Source organism: Ahaetulla prasina, chromosome 4 (genome assembly GCF_028640845.1).
Source record: "Ahaetulla prasina isolate Xishuangbanna chromosome 4, ASM2864084v1, whole genome shotgun sequence".
NCBI lineage: Eukaryota > Metazoa > Chordata > Lepidosauria > Squamata > Colubridae > Ahaetulla > Ahaetulla prasina.
Window position 1 is genome coordinate 11,675,455 of NC_080542.1, and position 18,006 is coordinate 11,693,460.

Sequence of the window (18,006 nt, forward strand, 5' to 3'; positions counted from 1 at the left end):
TAAACGATAGAAAATGTAGTTATTTATTGAGCTCCGTTTGTAAAAACAGTAGCTTTTTTTAAAAAAAACAAAATTAAGTAACGATGAGTCTGAGGCATAAAAGGCTCTTGGCCTTTTCTGGCGGCAATTTCAAACTAAAAGGACGTTTCCTGTTTGGCTTAATCAAATCACCAATACCAGCCAATCTCCTACGTGGCGGGCTTTTCAAAGTAGCTACTGTTAGGAGATGCAGTTTTCTGAATGCAATTCTATTCCTTCAAGAGCGTAAGCCACCAATCGGGCGGATAAACAATAAAGCGAGTTTTTATTTATATATATGTAGAGAGAGAAAGAAAAGCAGCTTGGAACTATGTAAAATAGAATCTATATAATATATATCAGCATAGATAGATCCTACTTTATATAGATCGAAGCTGCTTTTATATAGATATTGGATCTTAAAAAAAAAAAAATCCAGTGTTGGAGCATTCACAACTTCTGCAGGCAAGTCGTTCCACTTATTAATTGTTCTAACTGTCAGGAAATTTCTCCTTAGTTCTAAGTTGCTTCTTTCTTTGATCAGTTTCCACCCATTGCTTCTTGTTCTACCCTCAGGTGCTTTGGAGAATAGTTTGACTCCCTCTTCTTTGTGGCAACCCCTGAGATATTGGAACACAGCTATCATCTCTCCCCTAGTCCTTCTTTTTATTAAACTAGACATACCCAGTTCCTGCAACCGTTCTTCATATGTTTTAGCCTCCAGTCCTCTAATCATCTTTGTTGCTCTTCTCTGCACTCTTTCTAGAGTCTCAACATCTTTTTTACATCGTGGAGACCAAAACTGGATGCAATATTCCAAGTGTGGCCTTACCAAGGCATTATAAAGTGGCACTAACACTTCACGTGATCTTGATTATCCCTCTGTTTATGCAGCCCAGAACTGTGTTGGCTTTTTTAGCAGCTGCTGCACACTGCTGGCTCATATCTAAATGGTTATCCACTAGGACTCCAAGATCCCTCTCACAGGTACTACTATTGAGCAAGGCACCACATATACGGTACTGGTGCATTTTGGTTTTTTTTTGCCTAAATGTAGAATCTTACTTTTTTCACTGTTGAATTTCATTTTGTTAGATAGCGCCCAATGTTCAAGTTTGTCAAGATCTTTCTGTAATTTGAGCCTATCTTCTGGAGTGTTGGCTATTCTTGCCAGCTTGGTGTCATCTGCAAATTTGATGAGTTCCCCATCTATCCCCTCGTCCTATCTATTTTATTTTATTTGAATTTATATCCCGCCCTTCTCCGAAGACTCAGGGCGGCTTACATTGTGTAAAGCCAATTTCTATAAGCAGGTTTAATCTATATAAAATAGGATCGATCGATAGATCCTATTTTACATAGATTTAAGCTGCTTTTCTTTCGAAGCAAGTGACCCGCTGTGCCTGCTTCTGAAGATTTGAAATAGGGCCGTTTCCGTCGCAAGTGTTAATCTTAAAGAGTTGTCTCACCCAATCAAGATCATACTAATTTATAAAACCAGAAACGTATCCGTATTTCTGCTTATTCCAAACTCGCCTGTGCACACACCAAAGCCCTCCCACCCAAAAAATAAATAAAATAAATTCAGGAGACTTGTATGCTTTGCAGAACGTTGCCATCCTTTCTTGCAACACTCAAAGCTGTTTAAAGCAACTAATCTCGGGCATTATAAAACCCAGGAATGAAAACACAGCAAATGAAAGCGAAGCGCTAAGGATTGGAACTTTGCTTAGGTCAACATTGGATTTTTGACGAATTTACTAATAGGAAATTAATACTCCAGTAAAATACCCTGGGTTGTAACACGAGAGGGCAAATGACGAAACGTACCGATGCTGGATCTTTTTAATCCCACGATTTCACGCAGTAGCTTGAAAAGGTTTCGGGGAAACCGTTTGTCAACGGATGATATTTTGTAATTCATTCAAGTCGGATTATTGTGGGCGCTGAAAGAAAAGCTTCGGCAACCGAGGATCGCTGGGAAGTTCAGAGCAAGAGAAAAGGTATTGTTTTAACGGGTATCCAATTAGCGTCGAGACTAGACATTCGAACGCAAACGTTTCAACCAATCAGGCTAAAGGCGCGGGCTATAAAAAGGCCGGCGGACAGTGCCTGGGCTTCATTTCGCGTGATTCTGTGAGTTCCAGTGTCGGTGAGAAACCATGGCTCGTACCAAGCAGACCGCTCGCAAGTCGACCGGCGGGAAGGCGCCCCGCAAGCAGCTGGCCACCAAGGCGGCGAGGAAGAGCGCGCCGGCCACGGGCGGCGTGAAGAAGCCTCACCGCTACCGGCCGGGCACCGTGGCCCTCCGCGAGATCCGCCGCTACCAGAAGTCGACGGAGCTGCTGATCCGCAAGCTGCCCTTCCAGCGGCTGGTGCGCGAGATCGCGCAGGATTTCAAGACCGACCTGCGCTTCCAGAGCTCGGCCGTCATGGCTCTGCAGGAGGCGAGCGAGGCTTACCTGGTGGGGCTCTTCGAGGACACCAACTTGTGCGCCATCCACGCCAAGCGGGTCACCATCATGCCCAAAGACATCCAGCTGGCCCGCCGCATCCGCGGGGAGAGGGCGTAAAAGACGCGCAGAGGGCCCCCACTGACAAACCCCCCAAAGGCTCTTTTAAGAGCCACCACCTCTTCCTAAAAGGAGCTGAGATCCACGTGGAACAATTCGGTAGAAACATTAGATTTTGGGACCTGAAATCCATGCAGTAAGACGATCGTTCTGAACCCTAAGATTGATTACTATTCCCAGCCCATTTTACAAAATCTCATTTCAGTTTTCATTCTTACCCTGTGTAGTATTTTTGTGATAAAAGACCAAATATCTAGGGCGGTTTTTTGGGCCAGGAATTCTAGCCCAAAAGTGCCTAAAATCTAGGGATTCCCCGCTCCCCCCACCTGCCTTTTAACAATCGCAAAGTCCTGATGATCAAATGATACAGTTCTACAGACGAATTATTGAGTCTGTCATCTGCACCTTTATAACTGGGTTGGGTCCGCAACCAAGCAAGACACAGACTAACGGATAATTAGAACTGTAGAAAATAATTGCCATCAACCTGCTTTCCATTGAGGACCTATATACTGCACCAGTCAGTTTTACTCTATGACTATCATTAAATGTTGCATCTTATGATTCTTGATGCACGTATCTTTTCTTTTATGGACACAGCATATGCACCAAGACAAATTCCCTGTGTGTCCAATCACACTTGGCCAATAAAAATTCTATTTTATTCTATTTATACCAGTAATTGTCTATGGTGATTCTCAGCCATCCAGGTTGTGGTTGTCCCAAAGGTTCCTTTTTTTTCCAACAGGCCATTGGACTTTCTTGTGTGTTTTTTTTTTTTTCAAGTCGGAGCTGAAGAAGCTTCTGGGTTGAGAAGCGAAACCTCTTCAAAGAAAAGTCCAGTGGCCTCTTTTAAAAAGCACTTCTGGGTTCCCGCTTAATTTGTTTTGAATTTGCAGACAATTGTCCTTTAGCCTTCTTCATAAAAAACGTGGGTTAACTTCCCAGTTTGCTTCAAGTAACAACATAGATGCGAATTGGTGAGGAAAAAAAAGTAACTTCTCTTGAGTTACTTGTAGGAAAATTGTACGGTGACGTTTTGCTTGAAATCACCTGAGGAAACTGCAAGGTGGGAGTCCCAACAAATATATAGAATCGATATAAAAAGCAAGTAATTCTATTTTAAAAATAACTGACTTAAAAATTTCTTTTTAATTTAAAAAGGCAAATGTGTCAGGAGTGGGATTCGAACCCACGCCTCCAGAGGAGACTGCGACCTGAACGCAGCGCCTTAGACCGCTCGGCCATCCTGACTCCCGCTCGCCGCTTGTGAAGTGTTGCTTACAAATTCTCTCTCCCTCGCTTGGAAATTAGCTAGACATTTCTGCAGAGTCCGATTCCTGGTTTTCCAAGCCTCTCTGCGACGTTGGTGGGAAATCTTAGCAGAAGAAGGACGCTGAGAAACGCCCTCTAAGGCTCTTTTCTCTCTGCGGTCCGAGCATGAGCAACTCACCCACGGCTTTTTTTTTTCCCCGCTTGCGATCTCTTCCAGAAACCAAATAAAAATACTGTCTGCCATTAGCAATTGCCGGAAAAGGGCTGAAAAGTAATGGCATTCTGGCTCAATCTGTCCTGGAATCCAGAATAGGGGAGGGAAAAGAAAAGAAAAGAAAGAAGAAGAAAAGAAAAAAGAAAAGAAACAGAAAAGAAAAGAAAGAGAAGGAGAGGAGAAGAGAAGAGGAGAAGAGAAGAAGAGAAGAGGAGGAGGGGAAGAAAGGAGAAGAAGAGGAGAGGAGGAGAGAAGGAGAGGAGCAGAAGAGAGGAGGAGAGGAGGAGAGAAGAGAAGGAGGAGGAGAGGAGGGGAGAAGAAGAGGAGAAAAAAAGGGGGGAAAGAAAAGAGGAAAATAGAAAAGGAGAAAAGAAAAGAAAAAATAGAATAGTAAAAGGTAATTAGCAGAGGATGGTTTCGATCCATTGACCTCTGGGTTATGGGCCCAGCACGCTTCCGCTGCGCCACTCTGCTCCTTGACTGTCACTCTTTCTCCTGAAAGTCTGTAAAGGAACGGATGTGACTTGCCAGAAATGGTATTTTTTCCCCCTCTTGTTTAGTGTAGTTTCGTTTACTTTATTGTCATTGCATCTCGTACAACGCAATTAAATGCCATCTTCGGTGTACATTATAACGCTGAAAAGAAAACGCAAACACACATCCTTCGCATTCTATACAATTGCATTGAAAACCCCCTGATATTGCATTAATAATTGCCCTATACACTAGAATTCAGTATAGTTACTGCCCTGGGATAGAAGCTGTTTTTCAGCCTATTCGCCCTTGTTCTTATTGCCCTGTACCGTCTGCCAGATGGTAATCATGCAAAACAATCCGTGGAACGACTTGCCACCAGAAGTTGCAGATCCTTCATCACTGGAGGTTTACAAGAAAGAACTGGACATTTGTTCCAGACTGGGTCTTACTGGGCAAGGAGGTTGGACTAGAGGATCTTCAAAGTCCCTCCCAACTCTTCTATTCTGAATTACGTCCTTAAAGATTCCTGTTAAGGACATTCAGTGGAGAGCTTTTGGCAACGTCCCCTGTGCCTCTTGTTATTCTAATTCATCTCTTTTTGTGGGAAGCCCCGCTACCCCAAAGAATAAAATATTTGGGGGGGGGAATATTAAAAGAGGCAGAATATTGTATTTCCCCAAAGGAGAAATGGAGAAACATGTCCTCAGAGGCAGAAAGCAGCCCCCAGTCTTTCTTAATAGCTCACTGTGCGAAAGGAGATAAAGAGTTTATTGACAAAGGAAGCCAACTATCTAGATGGCTCCATTCATAAGCAAAGCCAAATAGCAACAGCAGAAGCCCATTCAAGACAGGATATTTTGAAACCCCCTTTCCAGCAATTTCCACAGCTAACAAAAGCAAGAGTGATAGGATTAGAGCAAGCAGCCCCTCACCCCCCTCAAAAAAATCTTAACACATCAGCCACAATAAGAATTACTCACCATCATTTAGTCAAAGACACAAGTCCCTTCATTGCGCAATGCCCACCCCCACCCCAACAGTTCAAACTTCAAAGTCGCAGAAAGTCAGAAACCTATAAACATCCATCCACTCGTTCAACCATTTGGGTCAGCTGCCCCCGAGCCACAGGCTGGTTCTGCTTCATCAATAAGCCATCTTTCCAATCAGCCTCCATGTTATTTCCAGCGTCTTATATACCTTTTAATATATAAGGTATAAAATATCTTACTTCTTATATAAAATGTATAATTATTATATCTTATATAAAATATTTTTTTTTTAATACACTGAGAGCGTATGCACCAAAGGCAAATTCCTTGTGTGTCTAATCACACTTGGTCCATAAAGAATTCTAATCTGTTCTCCATTCCATCTATTCTATTCTATTCTGTTCTGTTCTGTTCTGTTCTCCATTCCATCTATTCTATTCTATTCTATTCTATTCTATTCTATTCTATTCTATTCTATTCTATTCTATTCTATTCTATTCTATTCTATTCTATTCTATTCTATTCTCCATTCCATCTGTTCTATTCTATTCTATTCTATTCTATTCTATTCTATTCTATTCTATTCTATTCTATTCTATTCTCCATTCCATTCTATTCCATCTATTCTATTCTATTCTCCATTCCAACTGTTCTGTTCTGTTCTCCATTCCATTCCATCTATTCTATTCTATTCTATATTCCATTCTATTCCATTCCATCTATTCTATTCTATTCTCCATTCCACCTATTCTATTCTATTCTATTCTATTCTATTCTACTCTACTCTACTCTACTCTACTCTACTCTACTCTACTCTACTCTCTTTCTCCTAGCTTGGAACTGAACCAGATGGATTTTCCTTCCTGTGAATAGTAACATAAGATTCCTTCAAATGCTGGTAGATAGATAGATAGATAGATAGATAGATAGATAGATAGATAGATAGATAGATAGATAGATAGACAGACAGACAGACAGACAGACAGACAGACAGACAGACAGACAGACAGACAGACAGACATTGATCATTGATATACACGTTGGTCCACGTCACGATCATTGATTGTATTCGCCATTTATTGCAAACCATTGATCATCCTAGGGTTAATCTCTAGTACATTCTCACTGGTAGAATCTGCACCAGGAGTCCATTTAAATTGGGGCGATATTCACACGACAGGTTAAAGCCACCGAGGGAGGAGTGGGGGGAAGGCGGAGATGCGTGTCAACTGGATCCGCTGTTGGCAAGGCGGGAAAAAAAGAATCAAATCTTAACGCGAGTTGGGCGTGGGAACACGAGTATCCTTTTTTTGCGGTACGCGGGAAGGGAAAGAATTCAGCTTGGAGTGTGGAATGGTTCAGGGTTGGTTTTTTGCTTAAATAGGCGAATGGGGAGGCTAATATGTATTCGTCAGGGAATACAATAAATAAAATTTGTCGACGAAGGTGGGATTCGAACCCACGCGTGCAGAGCACAATGGATTAGCAGTCCATCGCCTTAACCACTCGGCCACCTCGTCCCCGACGGTTTCTTGCTTCGGTATATTTCTTTTTGATGTGAAGCGCTTCTGGAAATGCCTTTTGGGAGATGTTTCTTGTTTGCAAAAATCATAAAATAACCCTCAACAATTATTTTCTTTTTTTCCCCTGCCTTCTCAAGCAGAAATCCCCTTTTAGATCCTCGTTTCACGTTTTTTTATCTTATAACATATACAGATTCCATTTTCAATTAAACAGTGTGTTTGTCTGGGTCCAAATAGTTTTAGGAGATAGTGATCAAAATATTTACGACAGGGTTCATTACATTAGTCTTAATTCTACAATAGTAATAATGATGACGGTGATAATCATAATCATAATCATAATTTTATTCATTAAGCATGAAGGTCAGTTGACTGAGTTTCATGTCTAATGAATAATAAATAATAATAAAATATAATAATAATAATAAAATATATCAATAACAATAACAATAATAATTTTATTCATTAAGCATGAAGTTTAGTTGACGGAATTTCATGTCTAATGAATTATTATTATTATTATTATAAATAATTTTTAAAAATAATTATAAATAATAATAAAATATAACAACAAACAACAGCAACAACAACAATAATAATAATATACTTGGTTGATACCTAGGATGCTGGCAACAACCTGTATCAACCATCTGTGCCAGTCAATAATATTTGTGTTCAGTTGACTGAGTTTCATGTTTAATGGTAAATAATAATAATTTTATTCATTAAACATGAAGTTTAGTTGACTGAATTTCGAATCTAATGAATTATTATTATTATTATAAATAATTACAAAATAATAATAATAAATAATAATAATAAAATATAACAACAACAATATTAATACTAATACTTCTACTACTACTACTACTACTACTAATAATAATAATAATAATAATAATAATAATAATAATAATAATAATAATAATAATGTACTTGGTTGATACCTAGGACTCTGGCAGCAACCCATATCAACCGTCAGAGCCAGTCAATAATATTTGTGATACATTTTTAAATGTTCAGTTGACTGAGTTTCATGTTTAATGAATAAAAGTAAAATAATAATAATAATAATAATAATAATAATAATAATAATAATAATAATAATAATAATAATAATAATAATAATAATAATAATAATAATAATAATAATAATAATGTTTACTGATCCGTTTTAACATACCTCTCTTATATGTCATTGATCCTTTCCTTATATTTCCCTGTTTCTACCTCCAGCTTTTATCAGCTAACCATTGATAAAAATAAATCCCAGGTCAAAAAATTATTCCGTTTCTTTCTTTTCCTTCATCGTCAGGAATGTCCTTTTCTGCACATTCTAGTATTTTTTTAAAATCACATTTTCATCTGGAACAACAATGGAAAAGTTATCTAATGCGAGTCTGTGATCCCTGTTCTTCGCATATAGAAGAACACGACTAGACTTTTCTCACAGCCGGTTCCATAGTGTAGTGGTTATCACGTCTGCTTTACACGCAGAAGGTCCTGGGTTCAAGCCCCAGTGGAACCAAGTTTTTCCTTTTTTTTTTTCTTTGCAGAAAACTCGTCCAAATTCCCTTAGTGCAAGGAAATAAATGCGTGCAAATTGCATTTCATAATGGAAAAGGATGGGGGAAGTGGGGGGGGACACCCTAAAATAAGAAAATCGTAGCGTTGGGGGGGGAGGGCTTGCTTTTCTTGTTTTATTTTTTTAAAGCACGTGTGAAAGTATCTAAGCATTTTTAAACGGGGAGAGGGGGGGCAATTCCGTCCCCTGTATTTTCTTGTGGGAAAAAAAAAAAGCTGTGGCCCGTACGGGGATCGAACCCGCGACCTTGGCGTTATTAGCACCACGCTCTAACCAACTGAGCTAACCGGCCAGCTGTGTCATTATCCTCTCACAAAAATAAATATCACAGCATTCGCTCTGGCAAATTTTCTGGGTTAAGATTAGTTTGGATGAGTATCATCTGATTCTGTTTATTTAAAATTAAATTAAAAACCCATAGTACATCAACCCTGCGAGGTAGGCCAGTTCACAAAAAGAGGGCGCAAAGATTCCAGAAACGCAACTTTTTGGAGAATGTTCCTCAGCTTTTTGCAACTTTGAAGAGGGGTGGATTTCAACGCTCAGCATTCCCCCAGTCAGCATGAACCGAGTATGGGTTGTCCTTGACGTACGACCAAAATTGAGCATAAAATTCCCGCAGGATGGCTTAGTCCTTGATTTACGACCAAAGCTGAGCATACAATTCCTGCGGGATCCAATCTGTGTTGGTCAGCGGGCCCAGAGATTTAGCCTTCCAAGCTTTCGGACTCATGCTTGGAACCCATCCTCGGGGAACGTCTCTCTCTCTCTCTCTCTCTGTCTCTCCAATTACGACAGTTCGTTTAGTGACCGTTCAAACTTATGGCACTGAAATAAGGGATTTGTGACCATTTTTCAGGAGCATCCCCACGATCATGTGATCGAAATTCAGATGCTTGGCAACGGGTCCCTGTTTATGACGGTTGCTGGATCCCGAGGTCATATGATCACCTTTGAAACCTTCTGACAAGGAAAGCCAATGGGAAAGCCAGATTCACGTAACAACCGGCTTGCTAATGTATCCACTGCAGTGATTCACTTAACAACTGTGTCAAGAAAGATCCTAAAATGGGGCAAAACTCACTTAACAAAATGTCTCACTTAACAACGGGAATTTGGGGCTCAATCGTGGGTCGCAAATCGAGGACTCCCTGTAATCAGTGGAATAGCTTGCCTCTTGGAGTTGTGGCTGCTCCAAGGTTCTCAAAAATAGACTGGATGAGCATTTGACAGGGGTGATATAAGGGTCCTGCCTTGAGCATGGGGTTGGACTAGACGACCTCCATGGTCCCTTCCAACCCTGTGATTATATGTTTTATGATATCCAAATCCATGACTTGAGGATTCTTTTGTTTCTTTTGACTGACACATGTCTCACTCTAAAACTTACCTCTGAAAAAATGATTCTTTTGACAATCTTATATTGTCAAATGTGAAATCACGTTGCCCATTTCACAAGTTGGCTAGAAAAATCAAGAGCCTTAAGTACGAAATTAGAACCGTATATGTCTTATATTTTTGGGGTCCCACAAAACCCATTAGACTAATAGATCCTCCTTTAATTTATGAGATGTTTGACAATGGGAACCCATTGGCGGATCCCAGATCCTAAACTCCTAACGGATTTATTAAATTGCAACCATTTAACGAGTTAAATTATTAATTTTTGGTTTTAAGTTTCCCGCTGAAATGTAATCCATTTAAAATCTACTTGCATTAATTGCTTAATGTGGAGCTGATGTACTGCACCTGGCACAACTGCCACTATTTTCACAAATGAAGGCAAATATATGTGTCCCAGGATAATGTTGCAGGATCCAATCTGGGTCGGTCACCGGGACCAGAGGTTTTGTCTTCCGAGCTTTTGGACTGGAACGGATCCGGCCCCTGGAAGCTCCATTTTGGATGCAACGGGCTGGGAGAGGCCCGTGGATGGCCAAACGGAGCATCGGAGGGCCAGATTCACCCTTTAGAAGCTCCATTTCGGCCGCCAATGGGCCAGGGGAGGCCTGCAGAGGTCCAAACGGAACTGCAGAGGGGTAGACAAGACTGCTTGCTAGATCTTCACAAGATAGGTAATCCGGCGCAGCAGGTTGAGGGGAAAGCAATTTTGGTGAGCATGAGGTATTTCAGTGGGTCAGGGAGGCAGATGGCCTGTTCCATCAATAGGCCCCCTATGGCCTTCCCCACCCTGAAATACCTCGTGTGCACCTAACGAGACTCACATTCGATTAGCGAATGCGTGGGCGAAAGGAGGGAGTGATCCCATTCAAAGTACGAGATTCACTCCCACGAATCCTCAGGTTACAAATGGAATGGGCAGGCTCCATTGCATTCCTATCTCAAGGACTACCTGTAGTTTGTTTGTGCTGCTCAGCCCTAGCCTTCTAAGTACTTGATAGGCTGGTGGCAAATCAGCACTCCTGTTGACTGATCGGAGGCTTGTTTTTCAGGCTTCCCCGGCTGTTTTTGTCCCTGCTCATCCAACAATCTTAGTAACTGCAAAATTGAATGCATGTCCTTCTTTATTGCAGCACAAGGCTACCACTGAGCTTCTAGTCTCCTTATCTGACCGCTCAGCAATCTGGTGGTTGGCTTCCTCCCCACAGAAAAGCACACACTCTGGTGGAAACAAATTCTCTCCAGCACGAGTTCGAAAGCTTGGAAGACAAAAATCTCTGGTCCTAATCAGTAGTGGGTTTTACGTACATCCGCTACCGGTTTAGAACTGTGTGCTTCACTCTTGTGCGGCGCTTCTGTGCATGCACAAACCTTCTGCACATGCGCAGAGCATCTGTAATGATGTCCGGGCAGGTGGGCGGAGCCTCCCAATGCCACCACCGGTTCACCTGAACCAGGGCGAACCAGTAGAAACCTACCACTGGCTCCAGTGACCAAAATTATTTCTATGTTTTCTTGAATGAATTTCCCCAACAAATTAGGATAGCAACTTTTCTTCAATTGGCAAGGACAGCAGATTTTGGGGGTCCTGTGAGGGCCAACCATTATATCTAGTTTAAATATTTTCGCAATTTTGTGAACTTTTTATTTCTATCGTTTTATCTTTTTAATATTGTAGGCCGCTCAGAATTACCCTGTGGTAAGATGGGAGGCCAATAAATCAAATAAAGTTTTCTCTTTTTTTTAAAAAAAATTAATACACCGCCTACCGTTGCTCTCAACTGGGCCGATCCAAAGGCTGTCATAGATAGACTCGACTTACAACAGTTCATTTAGTGACCGTTCGAAACGACAACGGCACTGAAAAAAATGACCATTTTTCCCACCTAACAACCGTTGCAGCATATGATCACGTGATCAAAATTTAGATGCTTGGCAACTGGTTCATATTTATGACGGTTGCAATGTCTCAGGATTATGTGTCAATTTGCGACCTACTGAGAAGCAAAGTCAATGGGGAATCCAGATTCAAGTAACAACCGTGTTACTAACTTAACAATTACAGTGAGTCACTTAACAAGAAAGGTCATAAAATAGGGCAAAACTCTCTTAACAGATAACTTAGTTACAGCAATGATGGGTTCAATTGTCATAAGTCAAGGACTTATAAAGGTAAAGGTTCCCCTCGTGCATACGTGCTAGTCGCTCCCGACTCTAGGGGGCGATGCTCATCTCCGTTTCAAAGCTGAAGAGCCAGCGCTGTCAGAAGTCGTCGCCGTGGTCATGTGACCAGCATGACTCAATGCCAAAGGCGCATGGAACGCTGTTCCCTTCCCACCAAAGGTGGTCCCTATTTTTTCTACTTGCATTTTTTACGTGCTTTCGAACTGCTAGGTTGGCAGAAGCTGGGACAAGTAACGGGAGCTCACCCCATTACATGGCAGCACTAGGGATTCAAACCGCCGAACTGCCGACCTTTCGATCGACAAGATCAGCGTCTTAGCCACTGAGCCACCGTGTCCCTGGGCGGACTTATAGTGTCTGATTATTATTTTTTTGTTCCTGCTTTTTACCAGCCAGAATTGTATTGATAACCTTTATATATCGCTGACTCCAAACACAAGTCGTAAAAAAAAAGACATTTTTTTAAAGAATTGGCATTTATTGGCACTTTGGAAAACGCGTTGGTCCCACGCAGAGAGCAGCACATAGCAATTTCAGTTTGCATCATGACAACCTGGTTTAATCTGTGTTTGGTCCATATCTATGATTTCTATGAGTTCAGTAACCTGGTTAAGATTGACCTTGGGAAAGCAGCACATAGCAATTTCAGTTTGCATCAAGTCAACTTGGTTAATCTCTGTTTAGTCCGTATCTACGATTTCTGGATGCTTGTAAATTCAGTAACCAGGTTTAGGGCAACCTTGAGAAAGGAGCACATAGCAATTTCAGTTTGTATCATGTCAACCTGGTTTAATCTGTGTTCAGTCCATATCTATGATTTCTGGATGCTTGTTAAGTAACCAGGTTTAGGGCGACCTGGAGAAAGCAGCACATAGCAATTTCAGTTTGCATCAAGTCAACTTGGTTAATCTCTGTTTAGTCTGTATCTATGATTTCTGGATACTTGTAAATTCAGTAACTAGGTTTAGGGTGACCTGGGGAAAGCAGCACATAGCAATTTTAGCTTGCATCATGTCAACTTGGTGTGATCTGTGTTCGGTCCGTATCTATGATTTTTGGATGCTTGTAAGTTCAGTAACCTGGTTTAGGGCGACTTTGGGAAAGGAAGCTAGACAGACAAGAGAGCTTCTTATGGGTTTCTGGTCAGGCCTTGGAGCTCATCTCAAGACGGATTGCAAATGGGGTGGCTCAGAATTGGGAACGGATGCAAGTCGAGCTACGAAAAACGTCAGGATGAAACGGGGGGGTCAAGGCTGCCCCTCCGGATAACGCACGCACCACTCGCAGGCGTTCTGGAACATGCGCAGCCAGGGCGAGACTTTGACAGACTGGCGCCAGGAGGCTGGCATCCAAGGCCACTGCCAGGGTAGGACGCATCGCTCTGGGTGGGGCATCATGGCCAGGTGTCGCCCGTCGGGAGAGCAAACACCGGCAATGCCCAAGGGGGAGCCATTCGGGTTGAGCGGGTACTCCTCCGTCGGCAGCCCTTGGTCGTCCACGTAGCGAAGTGGGGCCAGCCGAGACGAGCGCACCTGAGCCAGGATTTCGGATGAGCGGAACCGCATCCGACCTATTTTGGGATCAGGAAGGAAAAAAAAGGTTTGTTGTAAAAACAGAACCATCGTCGTCTTCTTTTAATGATCCCCATAATCCCTCTTGCAGGGTAATCCCTCTTGCAATCCACGGAGTGTTTACTGGCTGGATGCCCTTCTTGTCACCAATGCGGAGTTATATTCGGCAGAAATATTCTCATCATACCCAGAGAAATATCTGCCTCTACCTAGGATCGAACTCACAGCCTCCTGACTGTGGGGCAAGAGCTCCCCCTCTAGGCCACCGCACCACTGTAAAAACAGACCCGTGTTGCCCAATAATACATTTAGTCCTCGACTTACGACCACAACTGAGCCCAAAGTTTATGTTGCTAAGTGAGACAGTGAGTTTGGCCCCATTTAACAATGTTTCTTGCCACGTTTCTTCAGCGAATGCCTGCAGTTCTTAAATTAGTAACACGGCTGTTGAGGGAATCTTTGCTTTTCAGAAGGTCACAAAAAGGGATCGCGTGACTTTGGGACACTGCAACCGTCATAAACGTGAGTCAGTTGTCAAGCATGCGAATGTTAATCACGTGACCACGGGGATGCTTCCAACGATCATAAGTCTGAAGAAATGGCCGTAAGTCACTTTGTTCAGTCCTGTTGTAACTTTGTGAACTATTGTAAAGCTACCTGTACAGGTAGTCCTTTAGCGACCATTTGAAATTACAACAGCATTGAAAAGAAGTGACCAATCCTCACACTTACGACTGTTGCAATATCCCCCTCTGTTGTGTGATCCAAAACATGGCAAGTGGCATATACAGTATTTTTATTTTTTTTTAATTTATATCCCGCCCTTCTCCGAAGACTCAGGGCGGCTTACATTGTGTTAAGCATTAGTCTCATCCATTTGTATATTATATACAAAGTCAACTTTTATTGCCCCCAACAATCTGGGTCCTCATTTTACCTACCTTATAAAGGATGGAAGGCTGAGTCAACCTTGGGCCTGGTGGGACTGGAACTTGCAGTAATTGCAAGCAGCTGTGTTAATAACAGACTGCATTAGTCTGTTGAGCCACCAGAGGCCCTGGTGGCTTAACAGACTCAACAGAGACGGTTGCGCCGTCCTGGGGTCACATGATCGTTAATTGCAACTTTCCTAGCCGACTTCCGACACGCAAAATCAATAGGGGAAGCTGCATCTGCTCAACAACCGAATGGCTCACTTAACAACCGCATGGCTCACTTAACAGCTGCCGTGATTCTCTTTAATCAGATTTCCCCAATCTTTCCAAGTTGACGGCCCAGAGCGAGTGGGGGAGGAGGAAAAGAGGGAATGGTTTTGTGGGAGGGGCAGGCTCGTGTGTGAGCATCTGTTCCTCGCACAAATGGGACCCTCGAGCGGCCACAGCGCTCGTAAAAGTCGGGACGCAGCCCCCCCCCGACGCTCGCTCGAGTGGGGCTGTGCACGTACACCCATGCGTGTTTACCAGCCAGCCACTCACGCAGCCCGGTTGCGAATAGGCTGCAAACTGGTAGTGGCTTGCAGCCTACAGGTTGTGGACCCCTGGCTCTTAACCACCGTGACGAAAAAGTCGTAAAATTAGGCGTAATCTCTGAACTGCCTCGCTTAGCAATGGAAATTCTGGTGCCCCAATTATGGCCGAAGAGGTTGTAGAAAAAATGCTTTTAAAAGTAAAAAAAAAAAAAAAAAAAAGTTGGCCACGCCCACCCAGTCACATTACCCCCACCACCACCAAGCCACGCCCACAGAAACCGGTAGTAATAAATTTTACGTTTCACGACTGGTGCAGTAAACATCTTGAATTTTGTAATCGAATTTTCCTGGTGGTCGTTGCAGCTGCACGGAATTTTGCTACTGAACGTGGGGTAGCCGGGTTTGAATCAGTGGAAGTATTGACTTACCTTCGCTATTGCTTCGCAAATGTGAGTGGGCGGGCTCGCTTCGCTCGCACGCAACACCTCTGCACATGCGCAACACTTTCTGTGCATGCACAGAGCGTCAAAAACTAGACATGATGACGTCCGGGCAGGTGGGTGGATCTTCCCACAGCTGCTGCTACCAGTTCGCTCAAACCAGATAGAACTGGCAATATCACAAGTCTAATACCTAAGACTTGTGAACTTCAACTCCCAGAATCCCTCAGCCAGCAAAGCTGGCTGAGGAATTCTGGGAGTTGAAGTCCACATGTCTTAAAGTTGCTAAGGTTGGAGACCCCTGGTCTACATAAAAATCGTCTGCCCTCCCTGGTAATCTCTCTAATAAAGGGAGAATATGCATTGACCTAAAAACTCTGTATAACTCGCAGTGCGATAAAATAAAATGAAAAAAGACCTGCTAAAAATGAAAAAGAGAGGGTGTTCCTTATGCCCTGTATTGAAACGCCATTTCAGTTACCTTCTCCGTGAGCCACCCAGATGCCCAGAGTAGATCCCGCCATGCCTCGTAGCATCAGAGCCGGACTTTCCTCGATCCCCAAATTCACAAAACGCGACTCAAACCGGCCAGAGTTGTTGGGACTCAGCAGCAACCCCGGTTGAAGGGACCCGTCTAGGGAAGAGAAAGTCAGAGAGTGAAGGGAGCCTTCCCCACGTTATCTCTGGACGTAGAGACGCTTGGAACAAGGGGAGCATCGGGAGCGGTGATCTGTCTTACCGAGGTCTTCGGCTTCAGAGTTCTCAGCTCCTACCCAACCTAGCAGTGCCATCAGCTGGCAACCGTTGCAGACGCCCAAGCTGAACGTGTCTTTCCGCTGATAGAACGCTTGGAACTGGGCCCGTGCCCTGGGGTTAAAGGTCACCGAAGCCGCCCAGCCTGCAATCAGAGATGGTGAAGTCAAAATTTAAGAGAGGAATAGCATTGAATCGAACACCAAGGGGATGTCACCCCAAACATCTGCAATGTCATTCTCCAACAGGTGCCCTCCAGATATTGTGGCCTGTCGGCCGCCGGACCCTCCAACAGCTTAATCATAGGAGGAGGAGGAGGAGAAGGAGGAGGCGGCGTGGGAGTCAGGGTCAGCATCAAGGCAACCTGGGTGCTCCGAGGGGGAAGAGGGAATGGAGCTGGCAGAGAGAAAGACAGAGGCGGAGCCTGGGCTGTCCGTCAGCCCTCAGATGGCGAGTCAAGAGCCCCCAGGTCTGGAGGTGCCTGTTTCTAGACTTCTAGTACTTCCGGTAGGCCCATTTTACGCCCTACCCAGGCTCCGGACACTTTCACCAAACCTCCGGGAGGGCAAAAACAGCCTCCCGTGGGCTCCGGAGGCTGGAAACAGGCCCGTTTCTGGACTTCTGGAACTTCCGGGAGTCCTGTTTTTCACCCTCCCCAGGCTCCAGAGGCTTTTCCTGAGCCTCCGGGAGGGCGAAAATAGCCTCCCCTGAGCTCTGGAGGCCCTCCCGAGGCCAGAAACAGGTCCATTTCTGGACTTCTGGGAGGCCCGTTTTTCACCCTCCCCAGGCTCCGGAGGCTTTCCCCGAAACCTCCAGGAGGGCAAAAACGGCCTCTGGAGGCCGGAAATTGGCCAGTTTCCACACTTCTGGAACGCGTGTGCTGCCCCCTTGTGCTCCCCCTGCGCATGCGTGCATGACCCCCCATGCATTACCATGAGACTCCCGCGTATGCGCGTGTGCCTCCCACATGGGCCTCACCCCCTGCACATCCCAAAAATCAGCTCGCCGCCGGGAGCATGCGCATGTGCAGTGGAGCTGAGCTGGGCGATGGCTCGCGTGCCCGCAGAGAGGGCTCTGCATGCCAGCTGTGGCACACGTGCCCTAGGTTCACCATCACAGGCTAAAAGTTTCTCAGTCATTCTCAGACATCTAAGTCATGGTTGTCCCAAAGGTGCTTTTTCAGGAGGCAACTGGATTTCCTTGCTTTCTCTTGATAGCAATGACTGGAAACTTCTTGGATGAGAAGCGAAACATCTCCAAAAGGAAAAAACCAAGTGTCGTGTCCCACATCCCCACTCCGACCAACGAGTCAAGGAAGTCCGTGACAAACTTGGCAACGAAGCCTCTGCAGCTTGCCAAGTCCCTTCGAGGTTTATCAGGGCAGGCAGGAGTCCAAGTTGTGACTTCAGCGATAAGGTCCGGTATCAGCAAACTTGATAAGACTTTGCTTGACTCAAGGTTGGAATGCCAAAAGCAGGTTCTTTATATAGGCTGTGGAGTGTGGCTCCATGACTCAGCATTTATCCAGGCCTGCC

The 18,006-nt window shown here is 43.9% G+C and overlaps 2 protein-coding genes and 4 non-coding genes across 6 annotated transcripts in view; 2 read left to right on the forward strand and 4 right to left on the reverse strand.

Annotated features, from left to right (window-relative positions):
- The first annotated feature begins 2,180 nt into the window (after positions 1-2,180).
- LOC131197242 (histone H3) lies at positions 2,181-2,591 on the forward strand. The gene has a single exon (XM_058181045.1). It carries the CDS (start codon positions 2,181-2,183, stop codon positions 2,589-2,591), a length of 411 nt encoding a protein of 136 aa, XP_058037028.1.
- Positions 2,592-3,762: 1,171 nt separating this feature from the next.
- TRNAL-CAG (transfer RNA leucine (anticodon CAG)) lies at positions 3,763-3,845 on the reverse strand. Its single transcript has one exon. It is a non-coding gene; the product is annotated as a tRNA-Leu (tRNA).
- Positions 3,846-6,984: 3,139 nt separating this feature from the next.
- Positions 6,985-7,066, reverse strand: TRNAS-GCU (transfer RNA serine (anticodon GCU)). Its single transcript has one exon. It is a non-coding gene; the product is annotated as a tRNA-Ser (tRNA).
- A 1,458-nt stretch (positions 7,067-8,524) lies between these two features.
- TRNAV-UAC (transfer RNA valine (anticodon UAC)) lies at positions 8,525-8,597 on the forward strand. The gene has a single exon. It is a non-coding gene; the product is annotated as a tRNA-Val (tRNA).
- Positions 8,598-8,872: 275 nt separating this feature from the next.
- Positions 8,873-8,946, reverse strand: TRNAI-AAU (transfer RNA isoleucine (anticodon AAU)). Its single transcript has one exon. It is a non-coding gene; the product is annotated as a tRNA-Ile (tRNA).
- Positions 8,947-12,694: 3,748 nt separating this feature from the next.
- PFAS (phosphoribosylformylglycinamidine synthase) overlaps positions 12,695-18,006 on the reverse strand; it is an 83,849-nt gene continuing 78,537 nt past the window's right edge. The window contains exons 27-29 of the mRNA XM_058183957.1: positions 16,458-16,616; positions 16,200-16,352; positions 12,695-13,809 (exon numbers count right to left, since the gene is read on the reverse strand). Coding sequence (XP_058039940.1) covers positions 13,487-13,809; positions 16,200-16,352; positions 16,458-16,616 — 635 coding nt within the window. The 3' untranslated portion in view covers positions 12,695-13,486. The remainder of the gene's footprint in view (positions 13,810-16,199; positions 16,353-16,457; positions 16,617-18,006) is intronic.

Excerpts from the sequence above, each read along its gene's own strand:
- LOC131197242 (XM_058181045.1), top strand. The coding sequence starts at position 2,181 with ATGGCTCGTACCAAGCAGACCGCTCGCAAGTCGACCGGCGGGAAGGCG.